The sequence below is a fragment of the Quercus suber genome, unplaced genomic scaffold, assembly GCF_002906115.3.
Source record: "Quercus suber isolate HL8 unplaced genomic scaffold, Cork oak 2.0 scaffold_480, whole genome shotgun sequence".
Classification (NCBI taxonomy): domain Eukaryota; kingdom Viridiplantae; phylum Streptophyta; class Magnoliopsida; order Fagales; family Fagaceae; genus Quercus; species Quercus suber.
Genome location: NW_027069931.1, coordinates 419,055 through 439,664, shown reverse-complemented (window position 1 = coordinate 439,664; position 20,610 = coordinate 419,055). Strand labels below are relative to the sequence as shown.

The 20,610-nt window shown below is 32.6% G+C and overlaps 2 protein-coding genes across 2 annotated transcripts; both read right to left on the bottom strand.

The window, feature by feature from the left end:
- Positions 1-1,586: 1,586 nt before the first annotated feature.
- Positions 1,587-2,734, bottom strand: LOC136063039 (autophagy-related protein 8i-like; the record flags this gene model as incomplete). Its single annotated transcript, XM_065762909.1, has 3 exons — positions 1,587-1,850; positions 1,951-2,069; positions 2,634-2,734. Coding segments are annotated over 3 exons (309 nt in total), but the record flags the coding sequence as incomplete, so codon positions are not given.
- Positions 2,735-3,560: 826 nt separating this feature from the next.
- Positions 3,561-6,790, bottom strand: LOC111990262 (autophagy-related protein 8i). The gene is made up of 5 exons (XM_024022057.2): positions 6,533-6,790; positions 6,373-6,428; positions 4,943-4,995; positions 3,872-3,990; positions 3,561-3,771 (listed from the first exon to the last, which is right to left on the bottom strand). Exons 1-5 carry the CDS (start codon positions 6,570-6,572, stop codon positions 3,683-3,685), a joined length of 357 nt encoding a protein of 118 aa, XP_023877825.1. The 5' UTR covers positions 6,573-6,790; the 3' UTR covers positions 3,561-3,682.
- Positions 6,791-20,610: the final 13,820 nt, after the last annotated feature.

The following is a 20,610-nucleotide window of genomic DNA, read 5'->3' as shown; positions in this document are numbered from 1 at the left end:
AGTGTTTAGTTAGGACGAAATAGGTGGGAAATTGCTTCTCAAGAAAGAAAAATGCTATAGACACAAATTATTTTACAAACGGTTAATATAGTGAATGATTATTGGTATATAAAAAAATGATGGTAGTGGTAGGCCTACATGAAACCCAGTAAAATTTTGCCACATCAACATTTTGTAAAATGACAAAATTTAGGTATAGTACCTTAAGTGCTGTTCTTTACGGCATATTTGGATGGAGGAGGGAAGAAGAAGAAGTGGAGGGGAGTAGTGTAGAGTTGGTTAAAATGAGCTAATTTAGTGCTAAATCTACTTTACTCTACTCTACTCTCCCTCCCTCCTCTCAATCCAAATGAACCATTAGGTTCCTTCCTTAAAATTCTACCATGTGGTTATTTAACTTAAAAATACACTTTCATCTCATGAAAAATAAAAAATTCACATGACGGAATCTTCATAAATGAACCTAAAGAACAACACCTAAAGACTGTACTTAAGTCTTACTCTTTGTAAAATAGTTTGTGACTGTAATATTACTCTAAAAAAAAAATAGTTTATTCTTGTTTTTGGCATAGTGGATACAATGTGTTGTCATATTTTCTTCTTTTCCCACTTTTATGATTTCCTTAACTGATTCTATTGTTTCAGTAAAAAAAAAAAATAATTGATTTCCTTAACTGGCTTTCCTTTTCTGATCTTTATTTCCTTAAAATGTTTCCAGATTGCTCACTCCACTGGCAAATGTTGATCTTTGATTGCTGTGTATGATTGGTTTCAATTGAGATTATTGGAATTAGTGGAATGATGGCATGTAATTTAAGACATTTACCTCAAGTATACTGTGGTACTGGCTCGCATTGGTATTTGCAGGCTTCCAGCCTTACAGCTGCGCCTTTTTTTAGTGCAGCCTTACAGCTGCTTGTGTGTGTAAAGTTTAAACTACCTGTATTTTGATTCTTTGTTCAATAATATTATAAATGCTATGATCCTGCCATGACATTTGCACATTTACATGCTACTATTGCATAATCAAGAGGATTAGCTGCCAATTTGCCAAAGGTATCTATCCAGCAGTCAGTTAGTACTATATATTGGAATATATCCTTCACTCACACACACGCACACACACAAAAAAAAAAAAAAAAAAAAAAAAAAAAAAAAACGCATATAATTGAACTTTCGACTCAAAGTTAGTATAACAAAATGGTTAATGCGGTTGCTGCAAGACTGCTTACCAAGTAGAGGCAGGTAAGCCACTGGGCCTTGAGCCTAGTAGCACCTGGTGTCATTGTATACCTTGAGATCGGGGTTCCTATCCCCTGCATTTACCCAGCAAAAAAAAAAAAAAGTAGGAGGCCGTAAGCAATAGGAGTGGCTATATTTCCCATGCAGCCATTGTTTCCTAACCAAAAAAAAAATCAAACCCCCACCAAAAAAAAAAAAAGAAGAAAAATGAAATAACCTATGCATAGGAAGAGCCACCTCAAGAAAATATTGCATTATTTTTGCCTTTCTAGGTAATCTCAAAGTATGAAGTCTGTTCAGGATTTTCATTTAAAACTGATAAAGAGAGAAAAAATGTGGAGCCATTTACTCTTTATAAACAGTCAATTTTATTAGAGGCATTATAAAATACATGTTCTTTACAAATGAAATTATTGCGTCAAGCCACATGGGCATGTTCATGTTTTGGAATCAGTGGATCATAAGTACTTACAAGAACAAAGAATAGACATGTACATTATTGAGGAATTACGGAATATATTAGCCAAAGGTTTTCTCGCTGCTGTAACACATATACAAAAACCCGTCATCATCCTTGTAAGATTCGTATATGGAGCCCATAAGACTGGCTGTAGATGCAAATCATTATCAATATATGTTAGGGTGTTTCTAACACAAGGCAAAAGCTAACCCAACTTTAGCAAGAGCCAAAAAAACTGCTTAAGTTACCTGTTTGAGGCAATGTGTTTTTGATAAAAACAAACAGAGCTTTTCCTGGGGTCAAATGTAGTCTGCTACTCAAGATGTGGATAAATTGCCCAACAGACATGTCTCGGGGAACCAGGAATCTAGAATAAATAAGTATATACAAGATACAGATTAGTCTCCTCTATGTTAGAATCTAGAAAAAGAAAGGGCCAATATCTATCAGTTAACTAGATCGCGATTCAACAGCAATTGGTACTCATAATCTACACTGATGCATTCTGATTTCATCAAAATGATAAAATAATGAGATTCATCTAGGAAGAAGATTCTGTTGTTCAACATAAAGAGCAACAGGTAAAGAACGTGGAAGAATACTCCAAACACTAAGCATAACCGACAAAAGCAAAGCTCTCTTATTTTCTAGATGAAGATGTTATCCACACTAAATGAGACTAATAACATGTAGAAATGCATTAGCAAATACATTACGACTGCACTAAACCAGGAAAATAACCTAAAGTCAGCAACCTTGTCTATTTGTCGCATGTCAATATCACAAAAATAGCGGCCAGGAAGTAATTAAGTTCTTCAAGTTGAATCCATGTTTTAATATGGCACAAATGTTGCTTTTAACAAAACAAAGTTAGTCTAAAAGCATTGTAAGAAACATAGAAAATTATAATAGCCAGAGCGGTAGAGCCTACTTTTTCTTTTCCATTTCAGGCAGGTCTGTCCTTGAGTATCTTTCAATGATTATCTGAAAGAACACACAAAGAGAAACCTTAATGAGTTGCAACAGCTGTGTTTATGAGTGAACATACTAATTACAAATACAATAGATATTTCAGCTAAAACAAAAGCAGAGAGCCAGAGACTATCACAACTTTTTGTAAGTTGAAATTCGCATAGGATCTTGGTTCATATATGTGACAAAAATGATAACCAAATCCAAACTAAAGGTAACCTCTTGTCACAGAGTCATCATTTAAATTTGATCCTTTACTTGTAAAGAGGAAAACCTGAAGCTTCAGAATTGATCTTAATTTAATCATTTATTTAGTTTGGACAATGATGTTTTCGAACGTTTGAGATCAATAGTAACAAAAGAGGCTTTTAGAGAGGCATTGCACTCGCAAACTCAAACTTTGATTACTCAACAAACATTCAATTTAAGCTGCTAAGACATCTCAACTTACAATCATATTAAATAACATCAACCTTTTGACCATGGCCTATTACAGATTATAGCAAAAAGGGCATAAGTTAATGTTTTTTCAAATTATCATGAACAAAATATCGACGGTCCAACATTTGTACATCCCAGTTTCTCTTGATTTAGAGATAGTGACTCATATTTTGAATGCGAATGTAACACCAGTCTCTACTTTAAAAGTCTCATGGGTAAGGGTATATTGGGAAATTCAATTTAGGGAGTTCTCAGCCGCGCTCCCATGGATGAAGACACTGAACCACATAAATCTCTGAATTGATTTTACTTTCTTTTCTTTTTTGGGGAGAAAAAATTAACGCATGCCCTAAGGGTATTGTCTAACAAACATTTTTAGAAACTTTTTATGGGAAAAGAAAAATGTAACTGATTTTTTTTTTTTTATATAGCTTTTTGTTTGTTCTTTACAAATGAAATTATTGCGTCAAGCCACATGGGCATGTTCATGTTTTGGAATCAGTGGATCATAAGTACTTACAAGAACAAAGAATAGACATGTACATTATTGAGGAATTACGGAATATATTAGCCAAAGGTTTTCTCGCTGCTGTAACACATATACAAAAACCCGTCATCATCCTTGTAAGATTCGTATATGGAGCCCATAAGACTGGCTGTAGATGCAAATCATTATCAATATATGTTAGGGTGTTTCTAACACAAGGCAAAAGCTAACCCAACTTTAGCAAGAGCCAAAAAAACTGCTTAAGTTACCTGTTTGAGGCAATGTGTTTTTGATAAAAACAAACAGAGCTTTTCCTGGGGTCAAATGTAGTCTGCTACTCAAGATGTGGATAAATTGCCCAACAGACATGTCTCGGGGAACCAGGAATCTAGAATAAATAAGTATATACAAGATACAGATTAGTCTCCTCTATGTTAGAATCTAGAAAAAGAAAGGGCCAATATCTATCAGTTAACTAGATCGCGATTCAACAGCAATTGGTACTCATAATCTACACTGATGCATTCTGATTTCATCAAAATGATAAAATAATGAGATTCATCTAGGAAGAAGATTCTGTTGTTCAACATAAAGAGCAACAGGCAAAGAACGTGGAAGAATACTCCAAACACTAAGCATAACCGACAAAAGCAAAGCTCTCTTATTTTCTAGATGAAGATGTTATCCACACTAATGGCCTGTTTGGATGTTTAAAAATGGAGGGGGAGTAGAGTAGAGGGAGGGAGAGTAATCCAATTACCTTGTTTGGAAGTTTTTTAAGGAATGAGGGGGAGGGGTTTGGAGGGGTTTCAACTCCCTCTAGCCCCCCATTTTTAATTCCCCCAAATTGGAGAGATTTGAAGGGGGAGTAGAGTACATAAACTATTGACCAAGTAAATTACCTAATTTACCCTTATTATATTAACAAAATTACACAAGGGGAATGGCTAATTACTCCCTTCCCCCTTACTAATTTTAAAAACATCCAAACAAGGTGGAGAAGAATCATTCTCCTCTACTCACCTCTCCACTACTCCCCTCCCCTCTACTCCCCTCTACTCTCCTCCCTCTCTAAACTTCCAAATAAGCCATAAATGAGACTAATAACATATAGAAATACATTACGACTGCACTAAACCAGGAAAATAACCTAAAGTCAGCAACCTTGTCTATTTGTCGCATGTCAATATCACAAAAATAGCGGCCAGGAAGTAATTAAGTTCTTCAAGTTGAATCCATGTTTTAATATGGCACAAATGTTGCTTTTAACAAAACAAAGTTAGTCTAAAAGCATTGTAAGAAACATAGAAAATTATAATAGCCAGAGCGGTAGAGCCTACTTTTTCTTTTCCATTTCAGGCAGGTCTGTCCTTGAGTATCTTTCAATGATTATCTGAAAGAACACACAAAGAGAAACCTTAATGAGTTGCAACAGCTGTGTTTATGAGTGAACATACTAATTACAAATACAATAGATATTTCAGCTAAAACAAAAGCAGAGAGCCAGAGACTATCACAACTTTTTGTAAGTTGAAATTCGCATAGGATCTTGGTTCATATATGTGACAAAAATGATAACCAAATCCAAACTAAAGGTAACCTCTTGTCACAGAGTCATCATTTAAATTTGATCCTTTACTTGTAAAGAGGAAAACCTGAAGCTTCAGAATTGATCTTAATTTAATCATTTATTTAGTTTGGACAATGATGTTTTCGAACGTTTGAGATCAATAGTAACAAAAGAGGCTTTTAGAGAGGCATTGCACTCGCAAACTCAAACTTTGATTACTCAACAAACATTCAATTTAAGCTGCTAAGACATCTCAACTTACAATCATATTAAATAACATCAACCTTTTTGACCATGGCCTATTACAGATTATAGCAAAAAGGGCATAAGTTAATGTTTTTTCAAATTATCATGAACAAAATATCGACGGTCCAACATTTGTACATCCCAGTTTCTCTTGATTTAGAGATAGTGACTCATATTTTGAATGCGAATGTAACACCAGTCTCTACTTTAAAAGTCTCATGGGTCAGGGTATATTGGGAAATTCAATTTAGGGAGTTCTCAGCCGCGCTCCCATGGATGAAGACACTGAACCACATAAATCTCTGAATTGATTTTACTTTCTTTTCTTTTTTGGGGGGGAAAAATTAACGCATGCCCTAAGGGTATTGTCTAACAAACATTTTTAGAAACTTTTTATGGGAAAAGAAAAATGTAACTGATTTTTTTTTTTTTTTTTATATAGCTTTTTGTATTTGCCATAAATCAAAAGTCAAAACTATCCTAAAATGGTCAATTAACAAATGCCCTATGGGCATCCGTTAACTGTACCCTCTTTTTATGGTCTTAACTTATCTCTCTAATTTTCCCACTAACATTGCTCATATCTGAAATCTTCAACACTTTGCCTACATAAGAAAGAAACCATTGGTATCTTTCCTGATATTAAGGAGCAATCATCATGGAATCTACACCATAATTTTTTTTTGGAACAAGAATCTACACCATAATTCAATCCAACTGTATCTATAAAAATAAAATAAAATAATCTTGCAGTGTTCAAATTCCTATATCTACTAACCCATTCAATACATAATCTATTCATAAAATTATAAAGACAGATCAAATAAAAATAAATAACTAATTCAACCCAAAACGAATAATCATGCAAATTTATTAACAGACAATTTTTTTAGCCACGTTACAATTACTAATTTTAATGCAACACTTATGATAAGGCAATTTAGAAAAACTTACAGGGACTCGCTCAGGGTATTTCGAAATGATATTTTTTGAGTCTTCAACACGTTCATCTGCACCAAAAATTAAAATTAAAATTAAAAATAAAAATAAAAATCCCTTGGATAAATAAATATAAGAATTTGAAGGAATTTGAAGTTTGTAGAGAAGAACGAACCAATGGAGTATTGGTCCTTGAAAGAGTTAAGCTTCCCCATAGATTTGTGGTGTTGTTTTGAGGTTTGAATCAGAGAAAGGAATTGAACTTCTTCTTCTTCTTTTTTCCCTGCTTTTTGGCGAAATGATATAGGATTTGAAAAGGAAGGGATTTTTTGGAATTTATGGAAAAAGACAGCTGGAGATGATGTGTGGTTGTGTTACGAAATTGTCTTCTGTTGCTTGATTCTGCGGTGAGCTTTGTCGAAAGTCAAATGAAAGATGTTAAAAGGTAAGCGGCGATTTTGCCTTTACTAGCGGTAGGCAATACTGTGGATATGGGCCTGTGTGATTTGGGCTTTGATGTGTAGAGAATGAGTGATGGGCCCTAATTACACTGTTGCTTCTATGACCACGTATTTAGACAATTGTAGTTTAAACCCAAGTTTGAGGTCATTTTGGTTTGTGGCCTACTAAAATTGAATACAAAACTTTTATACCACTTTTGTGTCACTTTATGTTCCACAAATCACAATTTATCATATGGGTTAATTGTTTTTCATTTTAAACTTTGTGATTATGAAGTATAAAGAGAGACAAAAGATTTGTATTCTCTAAAATTTTAACATCTGTATTCATACTGTTATGTATCATTTAGATTTAATTCCAGTGTTAATGTATTGTAATGAGATGTCCACTAAGTGCCAAGTATGAAAGAAATATTTTGAATCGATTAATGTTACGTTCACAATAATTTCATAATAAATACTAAGTGATAATTGATAAGTTGTTACTAATAGCTAAAAATGTGATGTTAGTAGTAGGTCCATATTAGACACAATAAAAAATTGCCACCAATGATTTTTTACGAAATTATTGTGAAAATATTGTTCATGCATTACTTTTTTTAATCTTTCATTTAGAATTTTTTTTTTTTGAGAAATAATTACAACATACTGCTAACCTCGCAGCTCTTTCATTTAGAAATTGATCGACATAATTGGTGAGTTTGAAAAACACATTCTTGATTTTATAGGTAGAATATTGTGATTGGTGTTAAAGAAAATGTATGGTGTCAATAGTAAACCCATATAAGTGACTTTTACAAAAGAAATGTTATGTCCACAATATTTTCATAACAAATCCTAAATAGTAGATTATTACTGGTTGTTGTTATGGGTGGAAGAAAAATAATTTAAGTGATAAATTCAAATTAGAACAAATAAAAACTTATCACATAAAATTTATTGTGAAATTATTATGTAGATACCCTTTTTCTTATTACAATTGTAGTGGGCCTTTTTGTTATATTGGGCTGGGCTGCCTCTTGCGGTACTAGGCCTAAATATTCTGAGTAAGAGAGTTGAGACCGGTCCAACTGCAACTCAATTTGGTCCGGCTTGTGCGCAAACGTTGAGGTACCAAGTCTAAGGGAAGACGCTGCAAAGTGGGTTTATCCTCTGTTTCTACCGCAGAAGGAACTTTTCTCCAGTTTTTGCCGCGGGATTGACTTTTCTGTTTCTGCCGCTACCAGTTTCTGCCGCAAGATTGACATTTCTGCTGCAAAAGGAATTTTTCTCTGGTTTTTGCCACAAGTTTGACTTTTCTACCGTGTAGCAAAACTTTCTGCTGTATAGTAAAACCGTTTGTTGTGCAGTAAAACTTTCATTTGTACAGTAAAGCTATCTGCTAGTAAAATTGTTTGTTGTGTAGTAAGTAAAGTTTTCTGCAACGTGAATGAATGCTCTTCATTTTTCTTCTCGCAAAAATACTTTTCTACTTCCTGCATATAAACAAATCTAAAACCCAAAGAAAATACCCATCAAATAAATGTTAGTTTAAAAGGGTTAGCATATTCTCAAATATATATACATACATATATAAGTATATATACTTATACGTATTCATATATGCATCTATAAAATATATTTTGCAGGACATGAGAGACAAGATATATGTATATATATATATATATACACACACACTTATGGCAGGATAATGATTAGTTTGTGTCAAAAGTAAAACACGTAATAACAAATAAAGAAGAAAGTTTTGGCAGAAAAGATTTAGCTAGTATAATAGTTAACGCAGTAAATATAATAAAAAGGTACTACAGCAGAATAACTAGTACAGTAAATAAAGATACCACAGCAGGACAACTGATGCAGCAAACGTGATAAAAACGTGCTACAACAGGATAACTAAATACATCAATAAGTTATAATGAGAGAAATCAAATATATTTGCAATCAAAATCAAGTATTGAATTCTCTTATAGAATAAGTAAACCAAGAAAGAACCCAAATCTCAACTTAAACAACCTTGTCATAGGCTTTTGCCATCAAAGCTGTACATTTTGGAGAATAAGCCTAAATGGCTACTAGCTATTACTTTTGGGGATTTCAAAAAGTGGGTTTTCTAAGAGGGAGGGAAAGATGGCCTATTGATGCATGCTCCTATTCCTGCCACGTTTTCTCTCTTCTTTTTTACCACTTTCTTTCTTCCTCTCCGTTTTTTTTTTTTTTTTTTTTTTACTCTTAGTTTCTAACTACTATCTTACCATAGGTTGTTTTTCTCACTTGAGTCTTTTCCCTTTTGGATCTCCCTTTCCCTGGGTGCCTCTCTTAGGTGCTTACTACTCTCTCCTATGGGTTCTCCCCTTAGGTGCTTCTCCATTCGGTCCCCCTTTTATCCATGGCTACTTTTTTCTTTTATAGTGAGTTAATTTAATGGGATTTCTCCCTTTTACCCCTAGGGCTTCACCAACTGTTTTTGGTTTGTTGTGAGCATCATTTCAAGACTACCCACCAACCCATTAGTTGCCCCGACCACTGCTATTGCTCCAGTACATATTTGCTGCACCACTACTTATTTCATGATAAAATTCTCTTTTGTTTATTCTTGTTGTATACCTCTACCTTTGGGCTACCTTACTACCTAGCTCTATGGCATGCATCAGATTGTCCCAACCATCTATTACTTCTTTTGGGTAAGATATCATCCCAACAAGGTATATTCCCAAAAGAAGTCATGGCAGGAAACCAAATATAGACCCCTTCCCCCTCCCACCACCAAATCACGCTCTCTGAATCCCTTTGACCGTGGGCCCACCTCCCTTGTATTGACTGGGTATAGGTTGGTGGTGCTCCGGCCCTTCTGTTTTTGTCTTCTTTCATTCCCACGCAGTTTCTGCCGTAGCAGATTAGTTTTGTTTCGTTCTGCTGTATTTTTTGTCTAATTTCCTCATGCATTTCCTGTTGCACTTGTCAGTTCCTTTGGTTTGGCTTTTCTTTTCTTCACGTGATTCCTACTACTGACACTTCCTGCTGTTCCTTATTTCCTTTCATCGTACTTCTTCATATCAGTTTTCATGCCTGTCTTTTTTATACAAAATGATTTGGGCTTTTGTGGGCCAAATAATGTTGACTGGATCAAAAGGGTCTTGGACCCAATTTATCTTCACCTGCCGAAGTCATTCTGCCAGAGAACTGTATTTTGCGGCAAAACTGTATTTTGTGGCAGATTTGTATTCTACTACAGATCGCTCTCCCTTACATTTCTTTCTTTAGACCTTTCTTGCTCTTCGGTCTTCTTGGTGAGTCTTGCTTTTCATTGGGCTTTCTTCTTCATGGGCTTTTGGATATAGATTTGCAAAATTGGGCATCAACAACAATCATAATTTTTTTTATTTTTTATTTAGAAAACACAATCATAACCTACCACTTAATAATTGTAATTAAAAAAAAAAAAATTGTTTCCTAACATTGTTGTCGCTCAAAATTATATAAAGTTGGTCCCACGTCTATTATCATTGTAGCAAGCTAAGCTTCGATTTTTTATGACGCCTAGATAGCCTATAGGTGAAAATGAAATTAACCTTTACAATTGACAATAATCGTGTTCCACCTCCTGCTCTCGGTTTGGGGCCATCACTCACTGTACCACTTCTTACCCACGTCGCCACTCGTGAACAAAATTATACAAGCACGTTTTTTCAAGTCAAGACTCGAGCAGTAGAGCACCGACCTTCAACCACGGCTTGAGCTAAGTAATTCACTAATTTAATTTGTGCTGTCTTTTTCTTTAGTTTTTGAACCTCTCTGAAAAGTACCCTCCAATTTTAGTCAGTTTTTGACTGGGTTTTGGTGGCTAGCCACCATCAAGGTTGAAGAGTATTTAACACCAACGCACCAACTCACTCACCAACCCACTAACTCAATGAATGTTTCTGAACTACAATGTAAAATCATTTACAAATAATATATAATGACACTTGCATCCTTAATTATTTTAGAAAACATAGGAAATTAAGGGCAAAACACTTGAAATCTTTGTTGGAAAATAATTTAAGCAATGTAGGGAAAAATAACTTGTAAGATGTTAATTTAAATAGCTCAATATAATTAATTCTTCTTTTTCTTTAATCTTCTTTTTTTTTTTTTTAAATGAAGGAATGCCATATTTCAATTAATTACAATATTATGCACCGTTAATTTCGGGGGATAATTTTAAGATATGTCATGGAGAACATGGAAGGTGTGGTTAGTAAAGAAGATTAAAAAAAGAGAAGAAGAGGGTCACGGTGAGTCATGGAAGTTCAACCAAGTTGCAAAAGTCATGGGCACCTATGATGACCCATCTAAATTCTGAAGGTCTCTTGATGAGAAAATTAGCATACAACGGCTACATGTGATACTATCTCCTTTTGATGACTTATCCAAAGTTTATTTATTTATTTATTTATTTTTATATGAAATTGTATTTTCTTTCATTAGGTGGATTAGATATAAGTATTTATAAGCATGACATGTGACACATGTTTTTGATGACTTATCCAAAGTTTTTTATTTTATTTTATTTATATGAAATTGTATTTTCTTTCATTAGGTGGATTAGATATAAGTATTTATAAGCATGACATGTGACACATGTGGGAGCTTTAGGACAAATAGATTACAAATTGTTCTGTTAATAACCTTCTCTAATTGGTAGAATTCACCAAAATTAATAGTTCCTATTTGACATAAATGCTTCCTCGTGGTGTCTTATACTAATTAGCCTTTGTCTCATGAGTCATCAGTAGTCATGACCCACTAAACCACGATCTCCTTTGAAATCTCTAGACATGATATTCTTATTGTTATTATTATTCTTTTTTTTTCAGAAACCAGTCAATCAGCTTTTATTAAAACAACTAGGAGATGTCTCGAATAACAATAGGTGATGTATCAGCAGGGACCTCTTCCAGCATGATGGGCCTCAAATATATAATTTTATGAGATCCATGAATAAATGCATAGATGTACAGGATAAAAGAGTACGATCAAAGTCAAAGCAATACACAAGGTGAATTTTGACATGTTCCAACTAGCCTCTAAGCACATTATTTCGCGTGTGTAAAATTTTTTATAATTTTTTTAAAAGTTAATAATTTATGTCTATTATAATTTAAAAATATATATTTTTATTTTTTAAACAAATAAAATGGATAAGATTTAGAGATAATCAGTAATTGTAATTTTTTTTTAATGCGAAAGGAAAAAAAAATTCTAAATTTTAGGAGTTCTCTTTTTGAATTCAAAATGAAATTTGTTATTTGATATTTATGACTCTATTTCTAAATAAAGTTATCATTCATTAATAATTTTAAGTCTCTTTTAATTGTAAATTATATTAATTTTTTTTTAGAAGATTTTTTTTTTTTTAATTCAAGATATAAATTCTAATATAGTCTAATCTAAGTGTATATGTCTGTGAAACTCCCTCTTGGCGACTTGAACCCTGGCCCTTGTCCCCCACATCTTACAAGCACTTATAATTGTGGAGTGACCATCACACTAAGGGAATGCGATGGTCAATTTTTTTTTTTTTAGAGAGTTTAGACCTATGGCGTCCGCTCCTGATGACAGCTCTTTATCATCAAACCAAGACATCAATCAGTTTTCGGTGTAGACGAGAATTGAATCTTAGATTTCTTATACAACCATCAGAGACTTTACCAGTTGAGCCAATTGGAATCCACTTTTTGAGAAGATTTTGAGAAAGAAGCTTCTAATTAACTTAAAACGTCATAATTTAATGTAATTTTTTGTTAGCGTTTATTTTAAATATTATATCATATAGTTTTAAGGAGGTGTTTTGATCATAATTAATACAATTTAGTCAACAGCGAATATCTATCAATTTTTTGGTACTAAAATGAAACTTATCAATTTAGGCTGCGTTTGAATCGGGTGAAAAGCATTTCCGGAAATGCTTTTCACCATTTCCGGATGTTTGGTTGCGCACGGAAAACGCATTTTCCGGAAATTAATTTCCGTTGACCAGTGGTCAAGGCTGAAAACGATTTCACCTTTCATTTTCACTTCAAATCTAATTTTCCGGAAAAGAGAAACAGAGCACGAAGAGAGAGAGAGAGAGGAAGGAAGAAACGGTGAGCCCAGGCGCACTCCACCTGAAGCACGTCCTCGCCGGTCAGATCGCCATCCTCGTCGCCGTCGCCTCCTTCGTCCTTGATCTCGTTTTTTTTTTTTTTTTTTTTTTTTTTTTTTTTTCCGTTGCGGTGGTGTGTATGGTGGATTGTCCGTGGGTTTTGTGTTGTTGTTGTTGTTGTTTTTTTTTTGATGAACTGATTGTTGTTGTTGTTGTTGTTGTTGTGGTTGTTGTGTTGTTGTTCTGGAATTTGCTGCTGCTGCTGTTGTTGTTGCCGGAATTTGTTGCCGGAAATTGTGAAAAAATGGTAGGAAAATAGCATTTTCCTAATAGAACCAAACACATAAAAATATTTTCCACAACAATTTTCATAATACAACCAAACACTTGAAAATATTTTCCTTTTTCGGAAAATAGCATTTCCGGAAAATAAGTATTTTCCGGAAAATATTTTACGGCAACCAAACGGACCCTTAGTCAATAAAAAATATTTATCAATTTTTGGGTACTAAAATGAAACTTATCAGATGCCCATATGATGCTTTTAGCATGTTAACATATTATCCCAAGATCAACCTTAAGGTGGTTTAGATTATAGGTATTTATACAAAAAAAAAAAGGGATTAGATTAAGTGTATGATTTATTTATTTATTGATATGGTTCATTTAATATTGGATTCTTGGTTTTTTTTTTTTTTCAATGAATAATTAATTTGGCACAAAAATTAAAAATCTTAAATTGAACACATTGCGCAAAATTAGATCTCAATTGAAATCCAATTTAGAATTAATTGGATTTTCTCTTAGCTTCGGTTTTAAATACACACACACATACTAGTATTACTCTCATGCGTTGCACGATTTTGACTATAAGCTTTTAGAATAATTTCATGGAAAAATAATAAATCAATAATCACTTGAGTCTAGATCATATAAATTGTATATAAAGTATTGTTCTTAAAGGTCTCAAACAATCACACAACATATTTGTAGGGACAAGGGCCCAAAATTGTATATTTGGCCTTGGGCTTTGTCCGAGGAGGTTGACTGTTTTGAAAACCAATAAACAGTAGTGAGAATGTTAAGTTTAGAGTTGCATGAGTGAGATGCAAACAAAGAGAATGGGAAAGGTAGTTTGAGGAGGCTCACCTCCTCGGATGAGCAAAGCACGGATCAAATATATGTTCTATCAATTTTTTGGTACTAAAATGAAACTTATCAATTTAGTCAATAACAAATATTTATCAATTTTTGGGTACTAAAATGAAACTTATCAGATGCCCATATGGTGCTTTTAGCATGTTAACATATTATCCCAAGATCAACCTTAAGATGGTTTATTTATACAAAAAAAAAAAAAGGATTAGATTAAGTGTATGATTTATTTATTTATTTATATGGTTCATTTAATATTGGATTCTTGGTTTTTTTTTTTCAATGAATAATTAATTTGGCACAAAAATTAAAAATCTTAAATTGAACACATTGCGCAAAATTAGACCTCAATTGAAATCCAATTTAGAATTAATTGGATTTTCTCTTAGCTTTGGTTTTAAATACACACACACATACTAGTATTACTCTCATGCGTTGCACGATTTTGACTATAAGCTTTTAGAATAATTTCATGGAAAAATAATAAATCAATAATCACTTGAGTCTAGATCATATAAATTGTATATAAAGTATTGTTCTTAAAGGTCTCAAACAATCACACAACATATTTGTAGGGACAAGGGCCCAAAATTGTATATTGGGCCTTGGGCTTTGTCCGAGGAGGTTGACTGTTTTGAAAACCAATAAACAGTAGTGAGAATGTCAAGTTTAGAGTTGCATGAGTGAGATGCAAACAAAGAGAATGGGAAAGGTAGTTTGAGGAGGCTCACCTCCTCGGATGAGCAAAGCACGGATCAAATATATGTCCTATCATTCAAGATGACCTTCCCAGATATTCTACTGACAAGGACGTGTATTGTGAACACATAAGAGGGATCGAAGCTTAGAAATATCTAAGGAAAAGCTACTGTCACTACATTAAATGTTCTGCAGCTAACTTTCTGGCCGCATTTATATGGAAAAGACCCCTGAACAGTGCTGCCTTGCCTATCCCAACTCATAGAGAGTTAGAGAGAGTTTCCGATGGGACAAACACTCAAGTAGTGGCTTGGATGATTAACAAATGAAGGGCTAAGATCATTAAGAGAGAGATATATAATGTAAGAGACCCTTGGAAGGAAAGGGGATTAGAAAATCAAGAAAGAAACACTGCAGCAATCAAGAACCAAACTTGTAACCGTACTTAAGAAGAATATATAAGAACAGTCTCCTCGGACTTTGTTGAGGACTTTTTTCTTTAGTTTGAACTTGTTTATTTTCACTCTTTTGTCATCAAGATCTACTTAATTCGTTGTTTGGTTAACTAAAGCCCAGTTTTCTAACTCATTCTCTACAAAATCATTGTTTTGGGCCTAAATCCATTCGTATCTTGGGCTAGAAATTCAAATCTGGTCTTTACAATATTTATATATAAAAAAATCCTAAATTTATTAATTAAAAAAGAAAGGAAAACCTTTATTTAGAGTTATATTTTGATACACTAATGACCTCTTTTATCTAAAGAGGGTCTACTTAAAGATGAGTGGAGAATTGTGAAAAATTTAATATTAAAAGGAGTCCTAAGAAAGAAAAATGATATAGACAATTGTTAAAAAAATTTATTAGTTCAAACAAAGTTGCAAGATCATATTGAGGGGTGGATTAATTTTCATGATATAGATTTAATATTACTTGATTATAACAATCTTGTGAAGGAACATGTTGTTGGTATTCATAACATGTTGTGTTTTGGATTTTTTTCATGAATATTCAAATGTCTTGTGGGTCCTAACTATAGTTATGAATATTAATATTTGTAAAAATCAAAACAAAAATTAACAATCTCTTCCACACACATATAATATTACTAACAACAAAAATAAAAATGAGAAATAGTAACTTAAAAGTTTTACTATTCAAGAAAATTAATTTGATCTAATAACGCACATATAAATATGACACAAATACAACACATATAAAAAAATAGAGAATACAAAATTTAATAATTCTTAAATAATATAGAGATAAAGAGTAAACATTCATAGTGGTTTATATAATGGATTTCATGAATTTAAAATTGTCTTTATGACTCATAAGCAAAACCTTAAAAAAAAAAAAACACAAAAACAAAAGAAGACAAATACATACTTGTAATAGTGTGGATGGTAGGTTTGATAAATAATTCTACCATAGATTTCACAAACGACGAATTGCGTAAGTAACAAGAAAAAACAAATCAAAAAGAGAATTAGATTTCTAATCAACATAGAAATTATAAGAGAATGAGAATTATTGATAATGGGGAAGAGAAAAATTTGATTAGAACAATAAGTAGTGTTTTTATCCCAACGGATGTGCCGTGAAGTTTTGCTTTTTTATAATATCTCTTTGTATTTGATAGTGGAGCTTCAGAGCTGTTTGAATCTGTAAATAAATTTTTTTGTTTGAATCTTTGTATGTACTAGATTTGTGTTCTTCTTCCTATTTGAAGGTAAAATTAATTTTGTATTTCCTTTTTTTTCTCTCTTTTTAGAAAAATATTTTTATGAATTTTATGAATGTTTTTTTTTTTTTAATTTTAAAAAGGGATCCACTTAACAAAGTATGACATAAGCTTCAATTGAATAAACATAAAACTTAGAGGACTTAATTGAACTAAAGTAAAGTTAGATAATTGAATTGAATTTTGTTCAAAGTTAGAGGATGTAATTTGCATTTTAGCCAATTTTATAATTATGGTAGTTATTAATTATTAATAGGCATTTATTATGATAGTGTCTATATTAGAGGTGTCAAAATTGGACACGACCCGTGAATTCGACACAACACGACACAAAATTAGTAGGTTATGGGTTGAGACTTAATGGGTTTGTGTTATATTCGGGTTGACATGACTGACCCGTTTAATAAATGAGTTGGGTTAGTGTCCATCACATGGAACCTGTTTGACCTGTTTAATTAAATGACATTTTATTAATATGCCCTTCAAACCCTAGGTATATAAACTTGTTAATTGTTGTGGTTTATTTTCTTTGACATATTATGATTGATTATATGTGATATTGAGATATGCTTAAATTTTGAATTATTATTTGTGATGCAGTTACTTGTTTGTTCTAAATTTTATATAAAAATATTTATTTGTTTGGGTTTTCATAATTCATATCAGTTTGTTTAATACTAAAATTATTATTATTATTTTCATTTTGATAAAATCTGATAAACAGGTCAACACGACTGACTCGTTTAATAAATGAGCTGTGTTAGGGTTAAGGAATCTTGACCCGTTTAATAAACATATTGGGTTAGGTTAACCCATATATAATCTAATACTCATGACTCGACATGACACGAACATGACATGGGAGCACGAATTGCCATCCCTATCTATATATGGAACTCTATATCCTAGTATTATTATGCATTTATTATAATTGTGTTTGTATATGGAAAAAATATTATGCACTAAGATTTTAGTGGATAGAATATAATTTACATTTAATTAAAAATATATATTAATGGGTATTTATTATGAATGTTTTTTGTAAATAACTATTAAATATATAATCAAGGTCATTTTTAAGAGGTATTTATTATGGATGAATTTGTAAATGGAAGTATCTATTTTATTATGATTTTTTTTTAAAAATTTTTGTGTGTACTCAAGGTTAAAACTTCAAATCCCAAATCTCTTATTCGATAACAAAATATTTTTCCAATTGAGCTAATCGGAACTCACTATATTATGATTCTAATTAAGTGTATGAACCAAAAATGAAATGTTTTTTTTATCATATAATACTAATAATAATATAAAGGGAAATGATAAAGGATGCACTAAGGGTATTTGTTAATTGTAAGGACACAATTTGCAGCCCAAGCCCAAAGATGAATGGGGCGATGGCCCAGTGAGCTCAATACAATAAATTTGTAGAGAGTGAGTTAAAGAGCTAGGCCCAAATGAATTTAATAATGGCTAGTATGGATTTAGAAGATGATAAAGCAAGAACAGGACACATAGGACTGGATAAATTCACTGTCCGAGGAGATAATTCTGAGTATAAATCAATATAACTGTTTACAAGTACAACCTTGATTACTACAGTATTTCTTCTTCCTTTTTTCGACCCACATCTTGTAGAAGGTCTCTCACATTATATAGTTCCTCTCAAGTCATCCTGATCCTACATTTGTTAATTATCTGAACCTTCACTTGAGTACATATCCCATCAGACATCCTCTTTGGCTTTTTGTGAATTGTGATAGCTGAGGCTACATTGTTCAGGAGTTTTCTCCATATAAATGCGGCCAAAAAAGTAACTACAATGCATTTAATGTGGTGGTAGCAGTTTTTCCTTTAGATATTTCTGAGTTTTTATCACTCCTATACATGCATGAAGCTTATCCTTATCGTGAAAACCTCCTGGTAGGTCACCTAGGTTGCTGGAATATAGATTTGAACTGTATTCATCGTGTTCGAGGAGGAGTTACTCCTTGGACTGTTCTCCATCCGTTCCTTCTTTATGAGACTTTCAATTTAGAGCATTTTAAGGTTATTTATCCCTCCTCGGACTTTCTCACGTCCTCGGACAAGGTCCAAGGCCCAGTATATAATTTTGGGCCTTTATCCCTACATTAATAATCATTTTTAGAAACTTTTGATGGGAAGAGAAAAAAATAATTGACTTATTTGATAGCTTTTTTTATATATTCCATAAAAGTAGCATCACAATTTTTATTGTAATGATTCATTAACCACTGCCCTAAGGGCATTCGTTAACTAGACCTAATAATAAAAACCTAGTTTTTACAAACTTACAATATAAGGTAAAATACAAAAAACACCCCTTAGTCTCTAGGTTAATTCAAGATTTTTTTTTTTTTAAGGTCCAATGTGATTCTAAATGATACTAGACCTTGTTTGAAAGTTTTGGGCTCCTTCAAGTAAATTTTTTTTTTTTAAGAAACAAATTAGCTATTAAACATATACGCACACTTAATTACACTCTCTCACCAAACTTAAACACATTATTCAACTGCTCATTCAAGTATTGTCAGGGCCGGCCCTAGGCCTAGGCCACTTAGGCCACCGCCTACGGCCCCCTACTAGTTAAAGGCCCCAAATTTTGGGGCAAAATTTGATACATCTAAAAAAAAATTTAAAGATATAGGAAAAAAAATAGTTTTATATATATATATATATATTTACTTTTAAGAAGTTCCAAAGTATTGAGTAATGTTAGAGATAATACAACTTTAGATATATGAGTCTTACAAATAGAGTAATGCTAGAGTTTTACAGACTGTTGTTGTGGTCAATTTCTCACTTGTTCTCATCTGGGCCCACCGATAACATCACTTTTTTATTATCTATAATCATTCACCATATCATCAGTTTGTAAAAGTTTTTGTATAAGAATTTGTATCTCTAATATTTTCCCTTATAAATATTTGTGTCACTAATTCAGATAGGAAAATATTAGAAATATTATTAATTTTACTTGAAAAGTTTACAAATTGATGTAATAATTAGTATGATACGTGGACGTCAATAATCTATTAAATGTATTTTTGAATTATTTGTTGTGATTAATGATATTTCTTTGTAAGCCTCATGTTATAAAATTTATAATATTCCTAACATCATTCATTTTTACATTGTTTGAAAGTTTTTTTTTAGTAAAATTTGTTATAATTTTAGCATTTTTCTCCAAAAAAAACATATTACAAAATAAAAGGAATAGATTTTTGTTATAAAGAAATTATAATATTAAATACTAATTAAATATTATTTAAATAATAACAAAAAGACTCTATTTAAATATATCGCCTTATGCCACTAAATTTGTTAGGCTGTCCTGAGTATTGTATATAGTGTTTCCTTCAAAGAAAGAGTTTTGTACAAGATTGCATTATAATAACAAATATATTATACACGATAAAAGTGTGAGACCTTTCAAATTAATTTTTAAACAAAGTTAAGTAAGTGGGTGGGTTGGTTAGTCCTAGACCAAGAGCAAGCCGAGTCGTGGGTGGCTTGGCATATCCGAGTCAAAGACTTGCACAGCCGACGACAGGCTGGGGTAGGTGGCCTTATTAACCTTTACACGCAATTCCCAGTTAAACGCGTCATCTATTTAAATATATCGCCTTATGCCACTAAATTTGTTAGGCTGTCCTGAGTATTGTATATAGTGTTTCCTTCAAAGAAAGAGTTTTGTACAAGATTGCATTATAATAACAAATATATTATACACGATAAAAGTGTGAGACCTTTCAAATTAATTTTTAAACAAAGTTAAGTAAGTGGGTGGGTTGGTTAGTCCTAGACCAAGAGCAAGCCGAGTCGTGGGTGGCTTGGCATATCCGAGTCAAAGACTTGCACAGCCGACGACAGGCTGGGGTAGGTGGCCTTATTAACCTTTACACGCAATTCCCAGTTAAACGCGTCATCCTCCTTCTTTTTTTTTTTTTTGAGAAACTAAAGAGAGGGGTGCAAGACGCGTCATCCTCCTTGTTCCTCGATCCTCACTAAAATCCCAAAAAAACATGCCTCGACTCACCGACACGCTG

What these genes read in the sequence shown, in the direction of transcription:
- LOC111990262 (XM_024022057.2), bottom strand. Translation starts at nt 6,572, where the DNA reads ATGGGGAAGCTTAACTCTTTCAAGGACCAATACTCCATTG. An exon ending in CAAGGACCAATACTCCATTG is followed by an intron (nt 6,429 to 6,532) that starts GTTCGTTCTTCT and finishes TTTTTGGTGCAG; the next exon opens with ATGAACGTGTTGAAGACTCA. An exon ending in AATACCCTGAGCGAGTCCCT is followed by an intron (nt 4,996 to 6,372) that starts GTAAGTTTTTCT and finishes GTGTTCTTTCAG; the next exon opens with ATAATCATTGAAAGATACTC.